This window comes from Phyllobates terribilis, unplaced genomic scaffold (genome assembly GCF_046119375.1).
Source record: "Phyllobates terribilis strain yellow unplaced genomic scaffold, ASM4611937v1 Scaffold_1__5_contigs__length_1240528914, whole genome shotgun sequence".
NCBI classification, from domain to species: Eukaryota; Metazoa; Chordata; class Amphibia; order Anura; family Dendrobatidae; genus Phyllobates; species Phyllobates terribilis.
The window spans coordinates 1,203,908,481-1,203,935,936 of NW_027362761.1; the positions used below are offsets into that span (position 1 = coordinate 1,203,908,481).

The window sequence follows — 27,456 nt, forward strand, 5'->3', positions numbered from 1 at the left end:
GTTTCATTAAAGCACCACTACAGCATTTTTGCGATTATTTTTTTTGCATTGCAATGTTGGAGTGATGCTTCTAATCTGTGATCTCCGACATAGTCGTCGGCGAGGTTCCCACTAGGAGCTTTTGGTGAGTTTTTTGATGTTGCAGTTTTTCTGCACTATTTCTGCCTCCCTTAAGTAAAACAGTTTGCTTGCATTTTTTTTTAAAGAAATTCGCAATCTGAAAACTCACCAAAAACTCAGTGTGGGAAAGTAGCCTTACACTTACCCGCCGCCATCTTCAACTTCTATCAGCGCGGCTCTTGTTGGTATTCAGCAGATTTTGATCTACCGGATCACTCCAGTGTTTGCAAAAGCAAACCCGGGGATCACTTTTCAAAGCAAGTCTATGACAGCCTTGTTCTGGCTCATAACCTCTGACTTCTGGTCAGTCTGAAATGTCGGTCACAAGAAGGCGCCGAGGGATCGGAGCGGCACTGATGAAATGCAGCTGCACTTCATCCTCATTGCCAAATTTATTAGAGGAAAAGAAAGCCAATTGTGCATTTGGTACAACTAATACTAGGATGGTTGCTACCAGCATTGCTGGTGGTGGTGATACTAGCATCTGTCAAACTATTTCCTGCAGTATTGTAGAAAGAAGTGGATTTTTCAAGTAAGAAATATTACAAAGTTTCATATTGTTTTTCATGGAACTATTGTTTTTTGAAAAAAAAAAAAAGTAAAAGATGGTTTCTCTTTAACCTTTTCTTATCTTTTTTAATATCTATATTTTGTTTACATGCTACTATCATAACAAGAATTTCATAACCCTATCAAAAACATAAACATTTTGTAGACCTAACAAACTATATTGCTAAGGTACATACATCCATGAAAAGTAATTAGAAGCAACAACCAGCAGTATTGTTGTGATGCACATGGTGGTTAAATTTGACTAGTAAAATAGTTGTAGAACGTTAACCTTATTTTGTTTTATTTCTTATTTATTTTTATTCTTCACCTTCTTAGAACAAAAAAATGCAATGTAATCTTTTGATAAGCAGCTACTGGTAGGTTCATGACTAGAAAAGAACATACTATAACATCATGTCATATTGTTGCGGAGTGTACAGTTGCTAATTTGGACTATTAACCCCTTAGTAACCGAGCCGTTTTTGACCTTAATGACCAGGCCAAATTTTACAATTCTGACCAGTGTCAATTTATGAGGTTTTAACTTGGAAACGCTTCAACAAAACCCCCTGATTCTGAGTGTTTTTCATGACATATTGTCCTTCATTATAGTAGTAAAATTAGCTTGATATGAATTGCGCTTATTTGTGAAAATATCAGAAATTTAGCAAAATTTTGCAAATTTTGCAATTTTCAAACTTTTAATTCTTATGCCCTTAAGCCAGAGAGTTATATCACACAAAAGAATAATAAATAACATTTACCATATGTCTACTTACATCTGCATCATTTTTGAAAAATCATTTTTTTTAAGAAGTTAGAAGGGTTAAAAGTTGATCAGCAATTTTTCAATTTTAATTTTTGCAAAAAAAATTTACAAAACAGTTTTTTTAGGGACCACATCACATTTGAAGTGACTTTAAGGGACCTATAGGACAGAAAATACCTAAAAGTGATACCATTCTAAAAATGGCACCCCTCATGGTCCTCAAAACCACATTAAAGAAGTTTGTTAATCCTTTAGGTGTTTCACAAGAACTAAAGCAATGTGGAAGGAACATTTAAATGTTTCATTTTTCACAAAAATTTTAATTTAGCCCAATTTTTTTTTTATTTTCACAAGGGTAACAAGAAAAAATGGACCCCAAAATTTGTTGTGCAATTTCTCCTTAGTATGACTGTCCACCATATGTGAGGAAAACTACTATTTGGGCGCATGATAGATCTCAAAATGTCCCACTTTTTGAATGCAAAAATGGCTTGAATAGAGACTAGATGCCATGTCGCGCTTGGAGTGGCTCTGATGTGCTTAAACAGGGGAAATCCCGCAGAAGTGACCCCATTTTGGAAACTGTACTCATCAAGGAATGTATCTAGATGTGTAGTGAGCACCTTCTAGGTGCTTTACAAAAGTATATAACTTAGAGCCGTGAAAATAAAAAATGACATTTTCCCACAAAAATGTACTTTTAGCCCCAAACTTTTTAATTTTCACAAGGTTAACAGGAGAAAATGGGCACAAAAATTTGTTGTTCAATTTTTACTAAGTTTGCCAGTACCCCATATGTGGGCAAAACTACTGTTTGGGAGCGCTATTTGTCTGGAATTTGGAGATCCCCTGACAAGCGAAAAAAGCAGAAACCTCCCACAAGTGACCCTATTTTGGACATTAGACCCCTCAACAAATTAATCTAAGTGTGTACTGAGCATTTTTAAACTGTAGGTGATTCACAAAACGTCATACCATTTAGATGTGAGAAAAAAACAAATTTTACACTAAAATACTGTTTTCGCATGAAATTTATCATTTACATGAGGAATAATGAGATAAGTTGAACCCTGCAATTTGTTATGCAATTGTGGCAGTACCCCATATGTGGTTGTTCACTACTGTTTGAGCAAACAGCAGGGATCGAATGGGAAGGAGCACTACTTGGCTTATAGAACACAGATTTCATTTGAATAGGTTGTACGGTTCATTAGCTGAGCCCCTGAGGTTCCAGAACAAAACAAACCCACCCCACCCCCAGATGACTCCATATTGGAAACTTCACTGCCTAAAGAATTCATCTAGGGGTCTAGTGAGTATTTTGAAAACATAAGTGCCTCAGAGAACTATATAACCAGGGCTGTGGAGTCGGTAAGCATACTGCATATGCATTAACAGTATAGGCGACCCACTCCTTAATAATGGTAAGGCTAATTAAAATCAATTCTATATTCTACAATATTACCTCTCTTATCTGCAATTCGTGTTTGGGTGAGCTATTGTATTATGGATAGCATTTTACATGCATTCAGCTATGGATTATCACCTTATTCTCCTTGCTGCTGCAAACAAACAAAAAAATCTATTCTATTCCCTATTGATACTGCTGTTAGCTGCATTTAGAATAGGGACAGGCTCTACGTATCATCAGCCGGAAATGAGAGTTCATTGTCATCGCATACATCTCGTCCACTGTCTATAACTTGATTGCTTTTTTCAAACAATCATTGACAGATTCATGTTTTCTAAAATAATCTGCACTCAGAAATTTATCAAAGCAGGCAGAGTTGTTTGCATTCCTTCACAGTTTGGTGCTGCCATGTACGAAAAAAAAAACCTCTTCGGGCCAGTTAAAATCTATTTTATATTCCACAATATTATCTCTCTTATCTGCAATTCGTGTACTGGTGAGTAGAGATGAGAGGTGTTCGACTAGAACTGTTCGCCTATCTCAAATTCGAGCTGTTTAGGGAGGTGTTTGAGTCGTTCGACGAACGCGAACGATTTGCAAAAAATTCGGCTGTTTGAGGTTATGTTCGATTACTGTTCGTGCACCAAAAGCCTAACTGGATTTTTTCACATCATGCAGGGATTGTCTGCCACTCAATGAAATGCCACAGCCATGGTGGTTGTGGCATTACAGTGGTTGCCCAAATCGATGGGAACAGTGCTCATAGTGAAACATGAAAAGCCGGCAATTCAGCAGCAGCATACACTGGTACCTGACAATTTAGAACAGAAAGAATAGAGCATCACACATAGATTAGATAGATAGAAACATGTCAGTCACATATATAAGAAGTACAGTGACAGTGTTGGTTACTGTACTTGTCATTTAGTGTTAAAGGATTTATTAAAAAAATAATAGTGTTTTCATTCACCGACTCATTAAAAAAGCCGGCCGGCAGTTCAGCATCGCTACCCGACAATTTAGAACAGAAAGAATAGAGCATCACACATAGATTAGATAGATAGAAAAATGTCAGTCACATATAAAATAAGTACAGTGATAGTGTTGATTACTGTACTTGTCATTTAGTGTTAAAATAAAGGATTTATAAAAAAAAAAATTGGCGTCTGGTTCCCCGTAATTTTAGTCTCTAGCGGAGGTTGAGCAGATGGCTGGGGCAGATGTTTGAAGCCAGGGAAGGGGGTAATACACACGGAGCTATCCAGGCTACTAATATCAGCCCCCAGCTGAATATCTAGCCTTTACTAGCTATTAAAATGGGGGACCCAAAAAAAAAATGACGTAGCGTCCCCCCTATTTTAATAGTTAGCAAAGGCTAGGCAGACAGCTGGGGGCTGATATTAATGGCCCAGGAAGGGTGCCATGAATATTGGCCCCCTCCCAGGCTAGAAACACCAGCCGTCAGCTGCCCCAGAAATGGCGCAACCATAGGATGCGCCAATTCTGGCACTTGGCCTCGCTCTTCCCACTGCCCTGTAGCGGTGGCAGTGGGGTAATAGTGCTAGGGTTGATGTCAGCATATAATGCCAGCTGACATAAAGCCCAGGTTAGTAATGGAGAGGCGTCTATAAGACACCCCCATTACTAACCCCATAGTCAAAGTTAAAAAAAAACAAAAACACCCAGTTCTTTAATTGAAATAAACACACAATTCTTTAATGTTCTAAATTAAACTATAATTACCGTATCGCCCATTCCAGCTGAAGCCAACGATCTCCTGCAATAAAAGTAAAATAATAATTCAACCTCATCCTTTCCTTTCCATGGTTCCTAGGACGGCTCCAGCTCTGCTACATTCACATGACAGGCTGGATCGCAGCAGAAAGCTGCCATCCAGCTTGTCATGCCGCAGACACTGAGAAGCGCAGGCATGCTTGCGCTCCTCAGTGTCTCGCAGTGACGGCATCCAGATGAGCCGAGTTCATGTCCAATGAACTCAGCTCACCTCATACACGTCACTGACAGCGTGGGAAAATTCTTCTGTGCTTGTCGTCTGCTTAACCTCCGCAAGAGACTAAAATTACTGGGAACCTCACGCCAATTTTTTTTTTAATAAATGCTTTATTTTAACACTAAATGACAAGTACAGTAATCAACACTATCACTGTACTTATTATATATGTGACTGACATGTTTCTATCTCTCTAATCTATGTGTGATGCTGTATTCTTTCTGTTCTAAATTGTTGGCTACCGATGCTGAATTGCCGGCCGGCTTTTTTAAAGATATGGTGCGTAAAAACACTATTATTTTTTTTAATAAATCCTTTAACACTAAATGACAAGTACAGTAGCCAACACTGTCACTGTACTTCTTATATATGTGACTGACATATTTCTATCTATCTAATCTATGTGTGATGCTCTATTCTTTCTATTCTAAATTGTCGGGTACCGATGCTGAATTGCCGGCCGGCTTTTTTAAAGAGAGTGTCTTCTGAGCAGTTTGTCAGCTTTTGGACACCTTTGAACGTGTTTTCTATGTGTTTTTGTTTGCCTGCCATTGGTTTTAACGGTGTTCAACGGTGTTCGACAGTGTTCTAAGGTGTTCGACGAACAGTTCCACGAACATCCCGGTGTTCGACGAACCTAACCGAACTCGAACACTACAGGGGTGGCTCAACACTACTGGTGAGCTATCGCACTATGGGTATCCAGCCAGGGATTATTGCTTCATTCTCTTTGTTATAGGAAGTGGAGTATCTGCGCTGGTATTGGCTTAGGTACTGGAAAAATTCAGTATAGACAAATCGGTGAACGAAATTATGTTTATTTTATTGATAGTTCTTAAAAATATATTGTTTTAAAAATACAGGGGATGATGTTTTTTTTGCTTTGTGGGTATAGAGCTTGCTTGGAGCGTGTTTCAAAGGATCAACCTGGAGGGAGAAAGGATGAGGGGTTTTTACCTGGTACTGTGAGTAGTTTCAGGAGCACTGATGGGTGTCACAAGTTACCTTCTTGGCGTTTTTTTTGATAGATGTTTTCTAGTCCGTAGGGGTGCACTAGGGTATTCTGGAAAAACAATGGGATTTTAGGGAGAGTGGTATGTGTTTAAGGATAATATTCTCTATTCCTCTAGTTCATACCTGATTTAATGAGATGGTGGGAATACTGGCAGGATTACCAATGTTGTTTTCCGGAGGGTTGTGTGGCTGCCGTTTTCCTGTTATGTAGGAAGTGAATAATTCTTAGAACAGTAGAAGCAAGGTGTGACAAAGTTCAATAGATTAGTTTACCTGAACAAATTGAATTTTCCCTGCATGGTGCGGCGCTTGGTCTTACAGGGGCACCTTTTATGTTGTCTGGGGTGGATGTATCACTAAGTAACTCCAGAGGAAAGAGTGGAGACTCTCTCACTTGATTTTCTTGGTGGCTGAGATAGCTGCCAGGAGGAGCCGTAGAGGGTTAGCTCCTATATGCTCCGTAGACAGTGTTGGCAGTCTATGGTTTCACACGGGCACCTTTCAGCGGTGTCTGGAGTAGGGGAGGCACTGCGTGATTGCAGAGGAAGGAGTAGAGGGTGTCTCACTCGTGCTCCTTATTGGTTGAAACAGTTACCAGGAGGAGCCGGAGAGGGATTGCACCTGTATGCTCAGTAGACAATGATGATGCCAGGTAAAGTTAAGTGCCGGTGTATGGTGGCTTTTGGGGTGTAAGGACTCTGCATTGGTGTAGTTGGAGTACTTATACTAGGGGTACTTTCGTCGTTGCTGCCACGTACCTTCAAGTGGTTCTTGTGGTCAGCGTGTCTGTCGTTGCTGCCCTGTAGCTGAGGACAGTGGTGGTCAGTTTTGTGGGCGTCTCGCCGCACATGGAGTCCCGGCCGGATGCTCCAGTGAAGCGGGCGCTCTGTGTAGTGGTACCTGTATACTTTCGCGAGGACCAGCGGGATGTCCGGTCACGTGGTGTGCGTGACGTAGGTATTCGCGTGTCTCACGATGGTTCGGGTACGGGTGGCACTAAGGACCTTTCCTATGCGTTTCAGAATTGGCTCGGAATCCTTCATCAGGGATGGTCCTTCAGTGCTGGGTGTATCCTTAAATACGTGAGTACTGAGTTCTCATTGGTGCCATCTGACAATTGATTGCATGATAGTTGGATGAATCTGTTGGTCTTATTAAGTGTTTAGCAGACCATAGTGTTTTATTCCTGGTTGTTAGACCGCCCCATCGTTCCCATAGAGCTCTATGTGCCCCATAGAAACCCATGTTTTTGATATTACTTTATGCCAAGATTGCATAAAATTACATGGAGGACAATATGAATTGCCCCAGGGTACCATCAAATCCATAAAATTTGTAAGGGCATTGTGGCTTAAAAATATATAATAGAAATTTATTAGTAAAAAATTCATATAAACCCCGTACAGTACAATTAATTGAGATAAAAGTAGAGATAAAAATAGTTAATAAAAATAGTCCATAAAGATATCCATAAAATTATCCAAAAAAATAGTCCATAAAGTTGGTCCATAAAAGCCCCATAAATGGCTCAATACTGATGTGGAAAATGAGAAACGGATATGAATTCAGTTAAAGGCAAACAGTTCTATTTCGCTGTTTAGTCCTCGTGGTTTCAGTGTATTGAGTTTGAAGATCCAGCTACTTTCACTGTGTGACATTTGGTTGATGTAATGACCTTGTCTCCAATGTTTCTGGACAATCTGAATACCTGTGATTTCTATACCCTTGGTTGAGCCTCCATGTTTGTCCGCAAAGTGTTTAGAGAGCGGGTGTTTGGAAAATTTGGTCCGTATGTTACGTAGATGTTCACCCACTCTTCTATTTAGGGGGCGTATTGTACGTCCCACATAGAGTTTCTCACAGGGACATTTTAGACCATAAATTAATCCCTTAGTAGTACAGGTAATAAGGTCTTTTATTGGAAATTCAATATCCCCATGTGATATTTTATGTTGTTTTTTGTATGTAGGTTTTTGCAAACTGAGCATTTGTTACATAGGTAGAAACCAACAGGATTCCCAAGTAGGTTTTTTTGTGGGGCAGTGGGTGGAGGGTTTCTTATGAAAGGGGCTACTAGGTTGCCAAGATTTCTAGCTTTTTTGAATATAAATCTTGGTTTGAGGGGGATCTGATCTCCTATTATCTTATCGTCCCTCAAGATACTCCAATGTCATTGGATGATTTTCTTCAGAAGGTGGGTATTTGAGTTGTATGTGGTTACAATTGGGATAATGATCATAGTGTCATTTGTGTTTTGGTTAATAGGTTCGTCTTTATTGTCCAGTAGTTCAACTCGAGAAATTTGGCGTGTCTCGTCTTTTGCCTTGTGAAGAAGTGTTGGATCGTACCCTTTGTCCAAAAATTTTTTAGTCAAAAGGTTTGCCTCTTCATCAAAATCATCCAGCTTTGAACAGTTGCGGTATAATCTCCTATATTGACTGTTAGGTACATTTAGGAGCCTGCTAGGAAGGTGGCAACTATCTGTGTCTATATAGCTGTTAGTATCAGTGGGTTTGAAGAAAGTGCGAGTGCATATTTGGTTAGCATTAATGTATATATTTAGATCTAGGAAGTTCACCTGATTCGTGCTGGTTGTAGCGGTGAACTGCAGATAGAATTCATTTTGATTCAGATTGGTAAGGAATTGTTTCAGAGAGTCCTGACTACCTGACCAGATGAAAAGAATGTCGTCAATAAAACGATGCCAAAGAACTAGATCTGGATGTAGGTTACCATTAGTAAAGATGTGATCGTTTTCCCACATGCCCACATACAGGTTTGCATAACTGGGAGCAAAGCGCGTGCCCATTGCACTGCCCCACCTTTGTCTGTAGTGTTTTTCCTCGTATTGGAACGAATTATAGTTCAAGATAAAAAGAATACAGGCTTCAATGAAATTAACTTGCTCTTCTGGCATAATGGTATTGTGTTTCAGGAAAAATTTTGCCGCCTGACAGCCTTTTTGGTGCTGAATGACAGTATACAGAGACGTGATATTCAAGGTACCTATTATATAGTGGTCCTCCCATTTGATTTTGTACAATAGCTGTAAGGTGTGCTTGGTGTCTTTCAGATGGGCTGGTAGAAGGGGGACTAGGTTTTGAAGGTGACTGTCGATGTATCAGGATAAGTTGGAGGTTAAACTTTGGATGCCAGATATAATCGGTCTGCCTGGTGGGTTACTCAATGATTTGTGTATTTTTGGGAGGTAGTAGAATATAGCTACCCTTGGAAATGGTGTGAGTATATATTCATACTCATTTTTGCTAAGTTGGCCTTCATGAAGGCCTTTGTTGAGCAGAAATTTCAGCTCCATAGTGTATTGTGGGGTGGGATTGGAGGGCAGCACTTCATACGTCTGTGAGTCATTTAAGAGTCTTAGACACTCAGTATGATACTGTACATAATCCAGGATGACAATCCCTCCACCTTTGTCCGCCGGTTGCTATAACCCAAAAAAGATTCTATTCTATTTCCTATTGGTACCGCTATTTGCTGTCTATAAATTGATTGATTCTTACCATACACTCATTGACCGATTCATAATGATCTGTACTCAGAAATTAATCAAAGTTGACAGAAATTTATCATACTTGATAGAAATGAATCAAGTTTGGCAGTAATTTTTAAAATTTGACATAAATTCATCAAAGTTATCAAAATTTACAGATTTAATGTGTCATTCACAGTTTCTTGCTAGCTTCTGTGTGTAAGAGGTAGTGGTGAGAAACTTGACAGTACTGGAGCTAGAATTATTACATCAGAACTTTCCAGTGCTTTGTTTCCATCCATTTCTGTGTGTTTCTTGAAATATGTTTGGGGTCATTGTCCTGCTGGGAGACCCATGACCTAGGATTCAAATCGAGCTGTATGACAATTGTTACTACATTGCGACCCAAAATTCTTTGGAAATCTTCACATTTCAAATTGTGAGGGCCTCCTGATGGCCCTGTAAAAATAGGCTTTATGACTTTCAGAGTCCCTCCTTCATAAATTAAACAGGATGTGTCTGATCATGTCTCACACACCACATGGTCAGATAAAGTAGCAAAATGATAAAATTACATTTACGGGTGAATGTACTTTTCACCATTGAAAGCAAGGTGAACGTGCGAAAATGCAGCAAAAACACTATGTGTGAACATAGCACAAAGTGTGGAGGAGCATATTTTTCTGTTATTAATTTTGCCTTATATACAAGTCATTATCCTGGAAAGAATGTTTCTTAACATTTTTTCCAGAAAAATCCATTTTGTTTTGTATGTTCAATTGTCTGTCCATAGATGTGGTGTAATTCTCTGACAACTTTGTTCACCGCAGTGACCTGGGATTCAGATATGCTTCCTGGGGTCTTCCCCATTCTGCTCCCATGCCATTTCAGTGCGTTTTCCATCGATTTGACCATTTATCCATCCTTCTGTTTGTGTGTCATATGCTAAGTGTGAACATCATCATTCCATCTAGCACATTTTTTGTATGGTATTTATCCATTGTTTCTGTATTTTTTATGTTTTAAAAATTTATTTCACAGATTTTTTATGGCCTCTTTGTTCAACATGGGTTTGTTTTTCTTGCATAGTAATGCCTGCTCAGGTATTGTGCTAATTGATCAATTATTCAATAAGGCCAAATGGTGGTAGACTCTAGCAGATGTTTCATATATATATATATTCAGTTCAGGCTAGGGAGAGCATGAGTTGAATATTTTAAAGTTTATGCAGTTATATATGACACGAAGATGATACTCCTCTCTCTTGTTTTCACACAGGTATTTATCCATTCATTTATCCATCCTTCCACTTGTGTTATCTGCTAAGTGTAAACATCATCATTCTATCTAGCAAGATATTTTGCATGGCATTTAGTAGTGTTGAGAGAGCATGCTCGACACTGCTCGGTACTCGCCCGAGCATCACGCTACTCGGAATGTTCGGCGAGAACCGAGCATTTCCAGGTTACTCGGGCGGGAGCTTGGGTCTCCGCCCTGCATGTTTGGCGCTCTTTACAGAGCCAATGAACATGCAGGGATTGCCAGCCAGTCACTGTAATTCCCAGCCATGTTGGTTGTGGGCATTACATTGATTGGCTGGCTGCACAGCGTCACCTTGAGTATTTAAAACCGGGCACCGCCATCTCGGACACAGACGGCTGGGATCAGACAGTGTAGGGACAGCGCTGCTGATTTAGGGAGAGATATATACTGCGAAATAGTTAGTGTAGGGTCTGTAAAGGCTGCCAGATCAAACAAACAGTCCTTCTCATGACTAATATCCATCCAAGATATCAGGCAGGCAGGCTGTATAGGAGATGCAGTGGTTATACCAGCAAACGCTGCATTACAGTCCTGTGTGCTCCTATTGCTGAAATTGCTGGACTTAGCTCCAGGTCTCGGGGGCCAGGAAAAATCTTTTTTTTTCATCTAAATCCTCTTTTTTTTTTTTTCCTTCACACTGTACAAGTACCCGTCTTATTAACCTTTTGGTCCCCCCCCCCCAAAAAAAAAGTGTGTCTCTGATTTTTCAGACACAAATATATTTGTTGAAAATAGTCTGGTGTAGGCTAGAGAAACAGAAGTGTGGTTTTGCAGTTCCACGGTTCAAACCTCTGTATTATCCTGCTTTTGGGCCATTTGTATCTAAAAAAAAACAGTTTGAGTGAGTCGCTCACTGTTCAGCCTCAAATATATATATTTAAAAAAGTATGGTATACACCAGTAAATTATAACTGTGGTTTTCCTGTTCCACAGTAAAAAATCTCTATTATCCTGCTTTTGGCATTTTTGCCGTAAAAAAAAACTAATAGTGTCTCCCTGATTTTCAGACACAAATATATCTGTTGAAAATAGTCTGGTGTAGGCCCGAGAAATAGAAGCGTGGTTTTGCAGTTCCACAGGTCAAATCTCTGTATTATCCTGCTTTTGGCATTTTTTGCCGCAAAAAAACAAACTAATAGTGTCTCCCTGATTTTTCAGACACAAATATATCTGTTGAAAATAGTCTGGTGTAGGCCTGAGAAACAGAAGTGTGTTTTTGCAGTTCCACGGTTCAAGCCTCTGTATTATCCACTTTTGTGTCATTTGTATCTAAAAAAAAAAATGTTTGAGTGTGTCGCTCACTGTTCAGCTGCAAATATATATATTTAAAAAAGTCTGGTATACACCAGTAAATTATAACTGTGGTTTCGCAGTTCTACGGGTCAAATCTCTGTATTATCCTGCTTTTGGCATTTTTTGCCGTAAAGAAAAACAGTAGTGTCTCCTGATTGTTCAGACACAAATATATATCTGTTGAAAATAGTCTGGTGTAGGCCCGAGAAATAGAAGTGTGGTTTTGCAGTTCCCCGGGTCAAATCTCTGTATTATCTTGCTTTTGGCATTTTTTGCCGTAAAGAAAAACTAATAGTGTCTTCCTGATTTCTCAGAACAAATATATCTGTTGAAAATAGTATGGTGTAGGCCAGAGAAACAGAAGTGTGGTTTTTCAGTTCCACGGTTCAAACCTCTGTATTATCCACTTTTGGGCCATTTTTATCTAAGAAAAAAACAGTTTGAGTGTGTCGCTCACTGTTCAGCCGCAAATATATCTATTTAAAATTGTCTGGTATACCTCAGTAAACAATAACTGTAGTTTTGCCATTCCACGGTAAAAAATCTCTATTATTCAGCTTTTGGTATTTTTTCCGTAAAGAAAGACAGTAATAGTTTCTCCCTGATTGTTCAGATTGTTTAATTGAGTAGGGTGTAGGCCAGAGAAAAAGAACTGTGGTTTTCATCATCCACTGTTCTAATGTACTCTTTATTACCCTTTTTCCATTGATAGTGCGAGTGTAAGCTATTTTACTTCATCTAAAATGGGCAAGGCGCGTGGCAAGGGATGTAGAACTGGACGTTCTGGTGATGGTGCGTGCAGAGGATGGGGCCATGGCCAAGGTGAAAATGTGCCACAACCAACAGCCACATCTTCTCGCTCCCACTTCTTGACCGAATTACTAGGGAAGCACAGAACAACACCAGTATTGCGAACTGATCAGTGTGAACAGGTTATTAATTGGATAGCAGATAATACTTCCAGATACCTGGGCACCACCACCTCTGGTCTGTCTTCCACACGGTCAACTCTTAGTAGCCGTGAGTCTCGATCGCATACTCCTCCTCACCCTGATGCTCCTTCCTCCCACCATGCCGAGTGTCAGACAGCAACTGATCCCACACTTGGACACTCTGAATAGCTGTTCACTAGTCCATTTCCAGATTTGTGCCCCTCGCCTGCTCCGCTTGAAGTGGTGAAGGAGGAGATCCCATGTAGCAATGCCAAAATATTTGAAGGGACACGGCCACAAGAAGTCGACGCTGTCAATTTGTCACAAGAGGTGGACAATGATGAGACACAATTGCCAGGAAGTGAGGAGGAGCATCGTGGTGCGGAAGTGGAAGAGGAGGAGGTGGTGGATGATCTAGTAACTGACCCAACGTGGCAGGAGGACATGGAGAGTGAGACCAGCAGCACCCAGGGTGAGGGAGGCAGAGTACCCGAACAGGCAGGAAGAAGCAGTGTGGTGGCCGCACACAGAAGACAGGCAACAGTTCCCCGTAACACCAACACGAGGGACGTTGCCAGTACAACCTGTAGGTCTTCCAGAGTTTGGAATTTTTTTAAAGACTCTGCTGATAACCAAAAAAAGCCCATTTGTACCACCTGCCATGCCAGCATCAGCAGGGGTGACAAAACTACCAGCCTGACCACTAGTGTTGAGCCACCCCCGTAGTGTTCGAGTTCGGTTCGGTTCGTCGAACACCCGTGTGTTCGCCGAACTGTTCGTCGAACTGTTCGTCGAACACCTTCGAACACCGTTAAAACCAATGGCAGGCAAACAAAAACACATAGAAACACATAGAAAACACCTTCAAAGGTGTCCAAAAGCTGAAAAACTGCTCAGAAGACACAACTAACACATGGAAAAGTGACAAGTACATATAGTCATGCGAAAAGAAAAGAGGTGGAGGAGTAAAAGGAGGGGAGACACAGATGTCATGCCCTTCTAAAATCCAAAAAGTGAGAAGCCGACACGTTCAGTCCGCTCCTGCCCGTGCCACCTCCGCGTCGCCGGGTTTGTGCCAGAGCCGCGGTGAACCCTGACGGCCAGCCCCCCTCTCCCAATACTGGTGCCTGTCCGCTGGTGGGTCGAGCGAGCCCCCCTGTGGTGGAGGCAGCTCTAAGGTTTTTAATTTAAATTGTCTCTCTAATTTGAATGAATACACTTTAAATCCATTTACAAGGATCTATTGGAGGGCAAGTCTCATGCCAGCAGCCGCGTAATTCCAGCTCCAGTAGCGTCCACTAAAGCTGCTGCAGTTAAAAAGCTTTTATAAGGATCGAGCTCGGCTGTCCACCGCAAGGCATCCTACTGCCAGTCCCAGCCCCTATGCCTTGGGGTGCCTCCTGATGCTCTTCACTGAGTATCCCGTGGTCCCGAAGCATTTCCTTTGAAAAAATTAAGTGTCCAAACTACAGGTGGTGTAGCTTGCTTAACAGCCGGGATAATCCGCTGACTAGCAGACACTGCTACTAGGCACAAAGTATTTCCTGGGCTAGATGCAGTTAAAAATTTGTAATTAGATACTCTCGTTGGATGCTGAGAAAGCATTCCATAGAGTCTCCTCGCACGCCATATATGATTCTCTTAAAAAGCTTGGGGTAGGGGTCTAGGGGACCCTTTTATAGACAAAATCACGGCTCTGTATCGCAATACGTCACCTAGGCTGAAGATGAATGGAACTGTAGCACCCTGAGGGCTCCGTTGCTACAGAGGTATTGCACCTCACCCAGAGGTGTGATATCTCACTCTCAGGTAAGGATGTAGTGTGGATCAGGACCCGACACCTGCATGCATTACACCACATTGCCGTGGGGCAGGGCGACCAATATGCCCCTGAGATGGGCACGACAGTCCCTGTCCCTGGCTGGAGTGGGGGGAGGGAACACTGAGGAAGGGGAACCCTGTAGTGCAGGAGCAGGGAGGAAGCAGTTCCTGGGTGCATTGAGAAGGAAGTATAAAAGGTGGGCACCATCTTAGTTCAGTGCAGAGAAGTCTGAGAAGAAGTGGCAGGGAGCAGGGGCTCTGCATGAGCTCTGCTCCGGAGGCGGGCCTAGTAACAGAGGCCCAGGCCTGGAAGAGGGAGAAGGAAGGAAGAGGAGCGGAGAAGGCTCCAGGAATGAGGAACGAAGGGATCCCAGGGGTGCGGACGGGCGAGTCGCCACCGCACGCCCGAATCCACCTGCGTGGAGGGGTCAGGCCAAAGGGGGAGACCGGTCCCCGAAACTAGTGGAGGCAGGAAACGACCCTCAGCTAGAAACAGGAGGCTGTGACATTTTATGTGGCGCAGCCCCTCGCTACACCCGCTAGGAAGGCAAAACATAGGGTCAGGGAAACTGGCGCCAAGTTTACCAAGAGGAGGCCCGAGGCAGCCGGACAGAAGGGTTGGTAAAAAAGGCCAGACAAAGGACACACAAAGGGGGTCCTGTGAAGCGCTCCAAAGTTATCTGGGAGTTGTCTGAGCCCCTCACCTGGTGAGCACAGTACGACGTGGGCAGCCGTTACCTGCAGACGTGGTCTGGATAATAAGAACTGTGAGTAAAGGCCCTGGACTGCATCACTGACTCCGTGTCGTTACTGCTGCTGCCCTGCACCATCACCCCCATCCTCCGCATACACTGCCCTGAGGCTATACTCCTCCCGTGGGGAGTTATGCTACGCTCTGCTGCACCCACAACACCAGCCTCAGCGGTCTGCCCTGGAGCGGCGGTTCACTCTGACCGCAATCCACGGGTGGCGTAGTCGGACATTTAAACATCAAAACTACATAAATAGTTCCGCCACTGGTTTGACCGCCCTGAGCCATGGAACCGGGTCGCCGCCACGGAGACTACAACCACCTGTTATGGCTGAAATAGATCACTTTGTTACATGGTCAAATTTTAAAATCAATGCAGTGAAGTCTGAGGCCCTCGATGTCTCCCTCCCCAAATCCATATAGGATTCCATCCAGTCCAACTTTCCCTTTGCCTGGCCCTCACAGGGTATCAAATACTTAGGAATTCCTATTCATAGAGACCTCTCCCATCTATGTTATCTTAATTTTGGGCCCTTTATTGAACAACTCCATACAGACCACGGTTGGCAAGTTAGAACTATGAGATTCACTACGTGAACCACTGGTGTTTTGTGGAAAAGCACATGTACACTGTGTTCCAAATTATTATGCAAAAAGTGTTTAGGAGTGATAAGGGAAGAATTTGTTTGTTTGTCAGTTAAACTCATTGATGGTGATGTGTGTCAGGGCTCTTTATATCACTGTAAGCAATTGCAGACACCTGTGCTAATTAGTTTGGCAGGTGTGTCCAATGAAAGGCAAGACTACTTAAGAAGGCTGTCTCACATTATTAAGCAGCCTACATTTTCTGCCAAAATGGGAAAGAAAATGGATGTGTCGGCTGCTGAGAAGCAACAAATTGTGGAGTGTTTAGGTCAAGGCATGACTACAATCAACATTGTGCGATGATCAGGATGAAGTGTCTTGGCAATCAAGAAGTATGTAGCTGATTCACAGTACACACGTGTGCGTGCTGATAAGGGCAAATTGAGGACTCTTTCCTACAGGCAATTACGTCAGGTTGAAAGAGCAGCGGCAAAAAAGCCTTGTCATAGCAGCAGACAAGTTTTTGAACCTGCTGGTGCCTCCAACGTCCCCCGAACAACAAGATGCAGGGTCCTTCAGAGGTTTGCAGCTTTGCATACGCCATCCTGTTGACCTCCTCTATCCACTTCACACAAGCAGAAACGGCTCCAGTGGGCCAAACATTACATGAAGACTGATTTCAAAACTGTTTTGTTCACGGATGAGTGCCGTGCAGCGCTCGATGGTCCAGATGGATGGAGTGGAGGATGGCTGGTTGATGGACACCCCACGCAAACACGGCTACAGCGCCAACAAGGAGGAGGTGGAGTAATGTTTTGGGCTGGAATCATGGGGAGAGAGATTGTCGGCCCCTTTAGGATCCCTGAAGGCGCTAAAGATGAACTCCATAATGTATGTGGATTTTCTCAAACAGCACTTCCTGCCTTGGTTCAACAAGAAGAACCGTGTATTTCACAGCAAGATCATTTTTTTGCATGATAATGCACCATCTCATGCTGCACATAAAACATCTGCATCTCTGGCTGATATGGGCATAAAAGGGGACAAACTTATGGTGTGACCCCCATGCTCCCATGACCTCTACCCCATTCAGAACCTTTGGAGCATCATTAAAAGGAGTGTCTATGATGGCGGGAGGCAGTTCACATCTAAGCAACAGCTCTGGGAGGGTATTCTGTCCTCATGCAAAACAATTGAAGCAGAAACCATCCAAAACCTGACAAATTCAATGGACGAGAGAGTTCAGAAGCTCCTTTCGAACAAGGGGTCCTATGTGAAAATGTAACATCACCTAGAATAAAGTTTTGAGTTGAAAACTGTTTGATTTCAGTTTCTAACAACCTGCTAATGCTTATAATTTCAAAAATGACCATTTTTTTGGTCTTTATTAAAATGAAAAGGTTGATCGAAAAGTTTGGGGGATCTAAGAGTGTGGCAACCCAGTAGTCATGATTACTTCGAATTCTGACAATATGAGGGTCATGCTGCAGGCAGTGCAGCAAGAAGGCACTTATGTGTCTTGCGCATCTCGGAGCCCCAAAATTATTTTCCGGGCTAGATGCAGCTAAAAATTATTATTAATTTTAAATCTGGTGAAGCTTTAGTATAGATGGCCTAATAGGATCAGTGCTGCACACTCCTACAAAGCCCAAATTATTTTCCAGTCAAGATACAGATAAACATGATTAGTAATTTTAAATCTGGTGGAGCTTATTATAGATGGCCTAATAGAATCAGTGCTGCACACTGCTACAAAGCACAAATTATTTTCCAGCCAAGATACAGATAAACATGATTAGTAATTTGAAAGCTTAAAACGGTTGGTAGGGTGATTTTAACCAATCATCAAGCTTTTACTCTCCCCAGGATGACACAGGGGTAGAAAAGTCGTTTCGGATCCATGATTTGTTCATCTTTATGAACGTGAGTCTGTCTACATTATCAGTGGAGAGTCGCGTGCGCTTATCTGTCAGCACACCACCAGCAGCGCTGAACACACGTTCAGACAGAACGCTGGCTGCGAGGCATGACAAGATCTCCAAGGCGTAAGTGGCTAGCTCCGGCCATTTATCCAGATTGGAAGCCCAAAAAGAGCAAGGGTCCAGTGACACAGTCATGGCTTCAATGTTTACTTGGAGATACTCCTGTACCATCGTCTCTAGGCGTTGACTCTGTCAGACTTCTTGTCTCCTGTGGCCTTGCAAAGGATGGGCTAAAAAAGTGGTGAAATGATTCCGCAAAATTGATGTTACCAGCAGATACTGTGGTGCTGTTACGGTTTGAGTGCTGAACACTTGACGGTCCCACGGTTGGCAAGTTGGAACTGTGAGATTCACTACGTGCACCACTGGTATTTTGTGGAAAAGCACATGTAAGATTCTGCAACAGTCTCTGCTGATACTCCTGCATGCGTGCATCCCTTTCTATGGCAGGAATAATTTCTGCAAATTTACTTTTGTACCGGAGATCTAACAGTGTGGCAACCCAGTAGTCAGGATTATTTCTAATTCTCACAATTCGAGGGTCATGTTGCAGGTAGTGCAGCAAGAAGGCACTCATGTGTGTTGCGCATCCAGGAGCACCAAGTCCCTGTTGTGTTGGTGGCGAGGTAACAATCATGCTTCCTTCCTCTGTCCTCTCCCCCCAACCTCGCACAACAGAAATGTGATCAAGGTCTCCCTCATCTGATGAGTCTTCCATCAGTTCGTCCTCCACTTCTTCCTGGGCTCCTGCACCTTCCTCACTAGTTTGGCTGCTACCATGCGCCCTGGTAAAACCATCTTCCCCACCCTCACATGCCTGCCGCCTTGGTGCTGCCGACCGTCTGGACCTTGCAGATGTTAGCCCTTCCGCATACAACTCCTCCTCCTCTACTTCCTCCACCTCCTCTTGTGCCACCACCTGACTCAGAATTCTGTTTAACATGTGCTCCAGCTTGTAAATCACCGGAATAGTCATGCTGATAATGGCATCGTCAGCACTAAACATCTTCGTCGCCATTTCAAAACTGTGCAGAAGGGTGCATAGGTCCCTGATCTGAGACCACTCCTCCAGCGTGATTTGCCCCACCTCTGGATCTCGTTGGCCCAGGCTATACGTCAGAACGTATTGCACCAGGGCTTGTCGGTGCTGCCACAGTCGCTGCAACATGTGCAGAGTTGAATTCCACCGGGTAGGCACATCGCATTTTAGCCGGTGAAGTGGCAGGCCCAACGACTTCTGTAGAGATGTAAGTCGCTGAGCTGCGGGATGCGAACGGCGGAAGTGAGCACACAGCGACCGTGCCCTCTGCAGAAGGCCATCTAGTCTGGGATAGTGGGCTAAAAATTGCTGGACAACCAGGTTCAACACGTGAGCCATACAAGGCACGTGTGTGACATTGCCCCGGTGAAGGGCCGCACCCAGGTTTGCAGCATTGTCGCACACGGCCTTCCCTGGTTTCAGGTCCAGTGGAGACAACCATTCATGAAATTGGTTCTCCAGAGATGAAAACAACTCCTCAGCTGTGTGACTCACATTTCCCAGACATTTCAATAAAAAAACCGCCTGATGACGTTGAGCCCTACTGCCAGCATAGTAAGGAGGTGTGCAGGATCCCTTCTGCGCAGTTAGAAAGCTTGTGGCATGACCAGACAGGCTTTGGTTGCAGGTGGAAGACTGAGAGGAGGTTGAGGAGGCAGAAGCAGTGGAGGAACTTTGACATAAAGAGGATTGACGCACAACTCGTGGGGACGGCAAGACTTGGACAGCAGCCCCTTGTCCTGCTGTCACCATAGTTACCCAGTGCCCAGTCAGCGACATGTAACGCCCCTGTCCATGCCTACTCGTCCAAGTGAAATGCACCCTGTCACACACAGAGTTTCTCAAAGAAGCGGTGATGTTGTGTGCGACATGCTGGTGGAGCGCAGGCACACCTTTCTTTGAGAAGTAGTGCCGACTGGGCATCTGGTACTGGGGCACTGCGACGGACATAAGGTCTCGAAAATCCTCTGTGTCCACCAGGCGGAAAAGCAGCATTTCTGTAGCCAAGAGCTTGCAGATGGTGAAATTCAACCTCTTAGCTTTCTCATGGCTAGGAGGAAATGGTCTTTTACTTGTCCACATCTGAGGGACCGAGGGCTGGCTATTGTGCTTGGACAGGGTTGATAAGGGTGTCCCCGGCAAACTGCCGGTCTGTGAGGAAGATGCAGGCGGACATGTTAGGTTGCCTTGATCCAAAGGTGGTGCTATCGATGTCGGACAGCGCTCAACACCAGATGGTGTTACCACCTCCAAAGAAAATGATGACCTGCCAATCACGCTGGCTGTTGCGGGTAAAGAGGTGGCAGGTCTGCGCCCCAAAACAGGTGTGACTGCTGTCCCCCCAGTCACAGAGGATGAAGAGGCCGCGGATGCACAAGACAAGGCAGACGGTGGTTGGCCCGGCCGGCTAGGCCGCATTGTAGCACACTGAGCTTCCCACTGCAATTTATGCTTCATGTCCATGTGCCGGTTCATGCATGAAGTACTCAAACTATGTATTTTTTGGCCTCTACTTAGCTTTTGCTGACAAATGTTACAGATAACACGAGTTGGGTCATCTTTATCGATCTGAAAAAATGCCCAGGCTATGCAAGGCTTAGCACCCATGCGACCTGAAGAGCCACCACGACTTGTGGTGAGAGGCAGAGTTGTGTTTGAGGATGCAGTTGTTGACGTGCTTCCAGTACTACGTCTCTGTCCAGGAAGGCGCAACCTGACCTCGTCGTCACTAGCATCTTCCTCCACCTCCTCTGCTGACCTCATCTCTTGGCTGACTGTGGGTTGACAGTAAGTGGGATCTCCAACCTCATCATCATCACCCTGTGCGTTATCACACCCGTCGTCCTCAGAGCCAACCTGTTCCTGCCCTGACAAAAAACTAAAGTTGTCGCTCCAATCAGGTATTTGAGTCTTATCATCGTCTTCCTCATTGTCTCCACCAACAGGAGTTACAGTTTGGGAATGAGGGTCTACATTATGGTCAGAACCTTCTGCGTCTGGTCCTGGATCCGACTCATAAAGATTCTGGGCATCAGTGCAGATCATTTCCTCGTCTGGATTCACAGAAGCGCTGGAGTCGACCTCTGATTCCCAGGCTATAGTATGAGTAAACAGCTCTGCAGACTCAACCATCTGTTCTACCTCATACTCAGATGGGCAGCTGGAGATTTGGGAGCTGTGAGGAAGCAAGTGCGATTGGGGTGACACCTTTGAGGACTGGAGTATTTGTGATGTTGAAGTTGATGTTGAGGAGAGCCCACTTAAAGGAGCACTTGATATCCGTTGAAGCACCTGCTGTTTTTGTGCCTCATCTGGAATTTGTAGCGATTGGCGTGGCCGTAAGAAAGGGATCTTATCACATTGTCCGCTAAAAGAAGTAGACATTTTAGTTTGGCTGGAAGATGGTCGTTCTTCTGCAGATGTTACTGTTGCTTTAACACCTACCCCACGGACACAACCTTTTTTCCCCTTCCCAACACGCCTATTCCCCTTTCCACCAGCAGCAGGCCTTTTTCCAGTCATTTTGGTGGTTAACTAATTCACAACTCTGGAGTTGTTTGCACAAAAAAACAATGGATGGGAACCGAGGAGAGCTGAGTGGCCAAACTGTGGTATTAGGCCAAAACTATTGGCTGGGTTAGATGCAGAAAAAAATTATATTCAATTTGCAACCTGATGGAGGTCAGTATAGATGGACTAATAGAGAAAGTCCCACACACTGCTAGAAGGCCAAATATTTTTTCAGAGCTAGATGCAGACAAAAAATTATTTTGAATTTGCAACCTGATGGAGGTCAGTATAGGTGGACTAATAGAACAAGTCCCACACACTGCTAGAAGGCCAAATATTTTTTCAGAGCTAGATGCAGACAAAAAATTATTTTGAATTTGCAACCTGATGGAGGTCAGTATAGGTGGACTAATAGAACAAGTCCCACACACTGCTAGAAGGCCAAATATTTTTTCAGAGCTAGATGCAGAAAAAAATTATATTCAGTTTGCAACCTGATGGAGGTCTGTATAGATGGATTAATAGAACAAGTCCCACACACAGCTAGAAGCCCAAATATTTTTTCAGAGGTAGATGCAGATAAAAATTATTTTTAATTTGCAACCTGATGGAGGTCAGTATAGATGGACTAATAGAGAAAGTCCCACACACTGCTAGAAGGCCAAATATTTTTTCAGAGCTAGATGCAGATAAAAAATATTTTTAATTGCAACCTGTTGGAGGTCAGTATAGATGGACTAATAGAGAAAGTACCACACACTGCTAGAAGGCCAAATTTTTTTTCAGAGCTAGATGCAGATAAAAATTATAATCAATTTGCAACCTGATGGAGGTCAGTATAGATGGACTAATAGAGAAAGTCCCACACACTGCTAGAAGGCCAAATATTTTTTCAGAGCTAGATGCAGATAAAAATTATATTCAATTTGCAACCTGATGGAGGTCAGTATAGATGGACTAATAGAACAAGTCCCACACACAGCTAGAAGTCCAAATATTTTTTCAGAGGTACTGTAGATGCAGATAAAAAATATTTTTAATTTGCAACCTGATGGAGGTCAGTATAGATGAACTAATAGAGAGAGTCCCACACACTGCTAGAAGGCCAAATATTTTTTCAGAGCTAGATGCAGAAAAAAATTATATTCAGTTTGCAACCTGATGGAGGTCAGTATAGATGGACTAATAGAGAAAGTCCCACACACTGCTAGAAGGCCACATATTTTTTCAGAGGTAGATGCAAAAAAAAATATATTCAGTTTGCAACCTGATGGAGGTCTGTATAGATGGATTAATAGAACAAGTCCCACACACAGCTAGAAGCCCAATATTTTTTCAGAGGTAGATGCAGAAAAAATATATTCAGTTTGCAACCTGATGGAGGTCAGTATAGATGGACTAATACAACAAGTCCCACAGACAGCTAGAAGCCCAATATTTTTTCAGAGGTAGATGCAGAAAAAATATATTCAGTTTGCAACCTGATGGAGGTCTGTATAGATCGTTTAATAGAACAAGTCCCACACACAGCTAGAAGCCCAATATTTTTTCAGAGGTAGATGCAGAAAAAAATATATTCAGTTTGCAACCTGATGGAGGTCTGTATAGATGGATTAATAGAACAAGTCCCACACACAGCTAGAAGCCCAATATTTTTTCAGAGGTAGATGCAGAAAAAAATATATTCAGTTTGCAACCTGATGGAGGTCAGTATAGATGGACTAATACAACAAGTCCCACACACAGCTAGAAGTCCAATATTTTTTCAGAGCTCGATGCAGAAAAAAATTATATTCAATTTGCAACCTGATGGAGGTCAGTATAGATGGACTAATAGAATGATGCTATGCCCAAAAGATTTTACTTCACTAGGTGCAGTAAAAAAATTGGTATTCTATACACAGGTGGTATATCTTGCAACACAGATAGGCTACTCCACTGACTAACACACTCTGCAATAGGTCAAAAAGGATTAGCTTTGCTAGATTCAGCCAAATGCTGTGAAAAAAACTTGCACAGCACTGGCACAGACCTGCCTGGCAAAAACTGATAGGAACTGATGTAACCTAGTCCTGAAAAGGACTGCAATTACAATTAGTCTTTACTCCCACAATCTATCTATTTAAGAGCACAGACCTGCCTGATATAAGTCGTAGGAAATGCTGTAACCTAGTCCTTAAAAGGACTGCAATCACAGCTATTCCCTACTCCCAAGCTATCTGTAGATTTGTGCGAAAATTGGCTTGAAATTAACAAGGTATAGCGCACACAGCAACAGCGGTGCCGTCTAACACGCAGCTGCAGCAGTGAGAAAATGGTGGCGACGGGGAAAATGGCTTGGTCTTATAGGGCAAGGACATGTGACATACACTGCCAATGACACATGCCCTTGCTTGTGTGAAAAAAAGCACTTCGCTCCGTGTGTGCGCTGCTGATAGGCTGACAGATTGCACCTCCCCACTGTAAATGCGGGAAAGAGAAAAAAAAAATGGAGATCTTCATTGTTCCTGCAGAGATCCATCCCCTGCCCCTCCCCCCACCCCGCTGTACACTCAAATGCGTATTAACATTAATTTTCATCATTACTGAGAAAAAATCCAGTTATGATTTTGGTGCACGAACAGTTATCGAACATAACCTCGAACAGCCAAATTTTTCTCAAATTGTTCGTGTTCGCCGAACGGCTCGAACACCGCCCAAAACAGCTCGAATTTGAGATTGGCGAACAGTTCGAGTAGAACAACGCTCATCTCTACTGACCACCACCAGCATGATCAGGCACATGGCCGCAAAGCACCCGACTTTGTGGGGTGAACCCCAGGGTCCACGACCAGTGTCAGCGGGTGTCACCACTGCTTCTTCTGCTGTTGTGCGTGCAATAGAACCCCCTGCTGTGTGTGCAAGGCAATCCCCTATCAATACTGCATGCAAAGATGCCCCCTCCTCTCAGTCTTCACTTGTTCTGGCAGTTTCTCAAGAAACAACATAAATGTCCACGTTCCAACGCAGCATTAAATTGTCCATATCCCAGACCTTTGAATGAAAGCGGAAATTCTCAGTCAATGCCCCACAGGCCACAGTCCTAAATTCGCACATTTCACAACTGTTTGCATTGGAAATGCTGCCTTTTACGCTGGTGGAGATGGAATCCTTCCGTAACTTTATGTCGGTGGCCGTCCCTCGGTACTCGGTCCCCAGCCGACACTATATTGCCTGGTGAGCCATCCCTGCACTACACAAGCACGTGTCCCAAAACATCTGCCGTGCCCTCAACAGCGCAGTTACTGGGAGAGTCCACCTGACAATGGACACGTGGACAAGTGCTTGTGCGGTACATCTCCCTGACGGCACACTGGTTAAACATAGTGGAAGCCGGGACCCAGACGGACCTTGGGACGGAACACATCCTCCCCACACCGAGGATTGCAGGCCCTATGTCAGTCAGAGTTGACCCCACAGTGTACAGCTCCTGCACATCATCCTCCTCCTCATGTTCAGCCTCCATCTCAGATATCACCACATCAGTTACAAGCTGGAAGCACTGCAGTACTGCCTCTGCCAAGCGGCAACAGGCTGTGCTGAAACTCATAAGCTTAGGTGAGAAACCTCACACTGCTTGTGAGTTGTGGACAGCTGTGAAAGAGCAGGCAGATCTGTGGCTGAGACCGCTGAACCTACATCGAGGCATGGTCGTGTGTGACAATGGCAGTAACCTGGTGGCGGCTCTGAGGTGAGGCGAGATCACAAACGTACCATGCCTGGCTCATGTGCTAAACCTCGTTGTTCAGCAGATTCTTAAATCATGCCCTGATTTGGCAGATCTGCTCGTCAAAATATGCCGCCTGTCAGCTCATTTTCGCAAGTCGGCTACAGCTTCCGCTGCCCTTGCTGTGTTGCAGCAGCATTTGCAGCTTCCATCACACCGACTGGTGTGTGATGTCCCTACACATTAAAACTCTACCCTCCACATGTTGCGAATGATTTGTGAGCAGAAGAGAGCAGTTGTGGAGTACCAGCTGCAACAAGGCCGTCGATATTCAGGTCAGACTTCACACATAAGACCTCAGGAGTGGACCTGGATGTCTGACATATGTACCAACTTGACAAACTTTGAGGAGTCCACCAAGATGGTGAGTGGCGATGACGCCATCATTAGCGCCAACATTCCAGTTTTCTGTCTTTTGCAACGCTCTCTACAGAGAATTAAAGAAGAGGCATTGCAGCCAGAGTATGATGAGATGATGATGAGAAGCCGTAGCGGTCGATTACACACAGCCCAGCCTCATCTCATCCCAACGTGCATTGGGGGACAATGAGGGAGAGGAGGAGGAGGAAGAACAGTAGCTTGTATCATGCGCTGTAGACGGTAGTACTTGTACAACTGTCATACCGTCGGATCAGCGTGGGTGGCCTGATGACAGGGGAGAGGAGGAGGAGAGCATGGTCAGTCGTCATCTTGGTGAGGACACGGAAGTCTTGCCTGTTACCAGTATTGCATGCATGGCTGACTTTATGTTACGCTGCCTTAACCGTGACCCTCGTGTTGTCAAAATGTTGGGTGACAGTCATTACTGGTTGGTGACACTTTTAGACCCCCGCTACAAGGAGAACTTTCACTCTCTTATTCCTGAGGTGGAGAGGTCTATAAAAATGGGGCAGTACCAGAAGGCCCTTGCAGCAGAACTGTTAAAAAAATTCCCATCTGAACGCGCCAGCGGCAGAGGTCAGAGTTCATTGTCCAAACAAGGCGTACATGCGAGAGAGATGCAACTCAAATTCAGCAGAGTCAGGGGAACACTGTCAACGTTCTGGGACAGTTTTCTCAGACCCTACCTTCGGACAGACCCTGAGGTGCGGGGTACTATCACAAGGAGTGGAAAGTTTCAAAAGATGGTGAGGGTGTACCTTGCCGACTGTACCAGCGTCCTCCGTGATTCCTCTGTGCCTTTTAATTATTGGGTTTCCAAGCTGGACACTTGGAATGAACTTGCTCTGTACGCCTTAGAGATCTTGGCCTGCCCTGCCGCTAGCGTGTTATCGGAGCGTGTTTTTTGTGCCGCTGGGGGAATTATAACTGATAACCGCACTCGCCTGTCAACTGACAGTGTTGACAAGCTGACCCTTATCAAAATGAACAAGGGCTGGATTAGGTCAGACTTCTCATCACCACCAAATGACATCAGAGTAACATAAAGTCAAATTCACTGTGTTAATTCGGGATGTGTATTCACATGCATCGCTTCACACCCAAACATGGGTATACGCTTCCTCATTTCCACTGCTTTATGTTCTTCTCCTTATCCTCAGCCTCCACCACCAGTATGCCACCAAGGTGACCGTGGTCCGTGTTGCCATTATTGAAAGTTCCTCCGTCCTTATTTTTGTCAGCTTTTGCTTGGAAGGCATAATCAAAGACTGTGGGAGACCCGCTCCCCAATAATGGGAATAATATTTTTAAGATGCTGTAATGTATGGCTCTTGTAAGGGGCTTTAAAACCGTCTTGAAAAGCTACTGCGACCTCCACCACTTTTCCAAGGGGCATTAAAACTATCTTGTTAAGCTACTGGGACTTTCATGTCTCTTCCAAGGGGCACTCAAACCGTCTTGTTAAGCTACTGCGACCTCCACCACTTTTCCAAGGTACATTAAAAGCGTTTTGTTAAGCTACTGCGACCTCCACCACTTATCCGAGGGGCATTAAAACAATCTTGTTAAGCTACTGGGACCTCCACGTCTCTTCTGAGGGGCATTAAAAGCGTCTTGCTAAGCTACTGCGACCTCCACCACTTTTCCAAGGGGCATTAAAAGCGTCTTGTTAAGCTACTGGGACCTCCATGTCTCTTCCAAGGGG

General features: G+C 43.9%; 1 protein-coding gene and 1 long non-coding RNA gene across 2 annotated transcripts in view; both read right to left on the reverse strand.

Moving 5' to 3' along the window:
• The window catches only part of LOC141220998 (vomeronasal type-2 receptor 26-like), an 84,627-nt gene extending 81,915 nt beyond the window's left edge, over positions 1–2,712 (reverse strand). Inside the window, exon 1 of the mRNA XM_073666448.1 lies at positions 2,692–2,712. Within this exon, the coding sequence (XP_073522549.1) occupies positions 2,692–2,712 (21 nt within the window). The remainder of the gene's footprint in view (positions 1–2,691) is intronic.
• A 2,963-nt stretch (positions 2,713–5,675) lies between these two features.
• Positions 5,676–27,456, reverse strand: part of LOC141173273 (uncharacterized) — a 171,096-nt gene continuing 149,315 nt past the window's right edge. The window contains exons 3-5 of the long non-coding RNA XR_012252638.1: positions 6,001–6,077; positions 5,869–5,926; positions 5,676–5,790 (exon numbers count right to left, since the gene is read on the reverse strand). This is a non-coding gene — a long non-coding RNA (uncharacterized lncRNA). The remainder of the gene's footprint in view (positions 5,791–5,868; positions 5,927–6,000; positions 6,078–27,456) is intronic.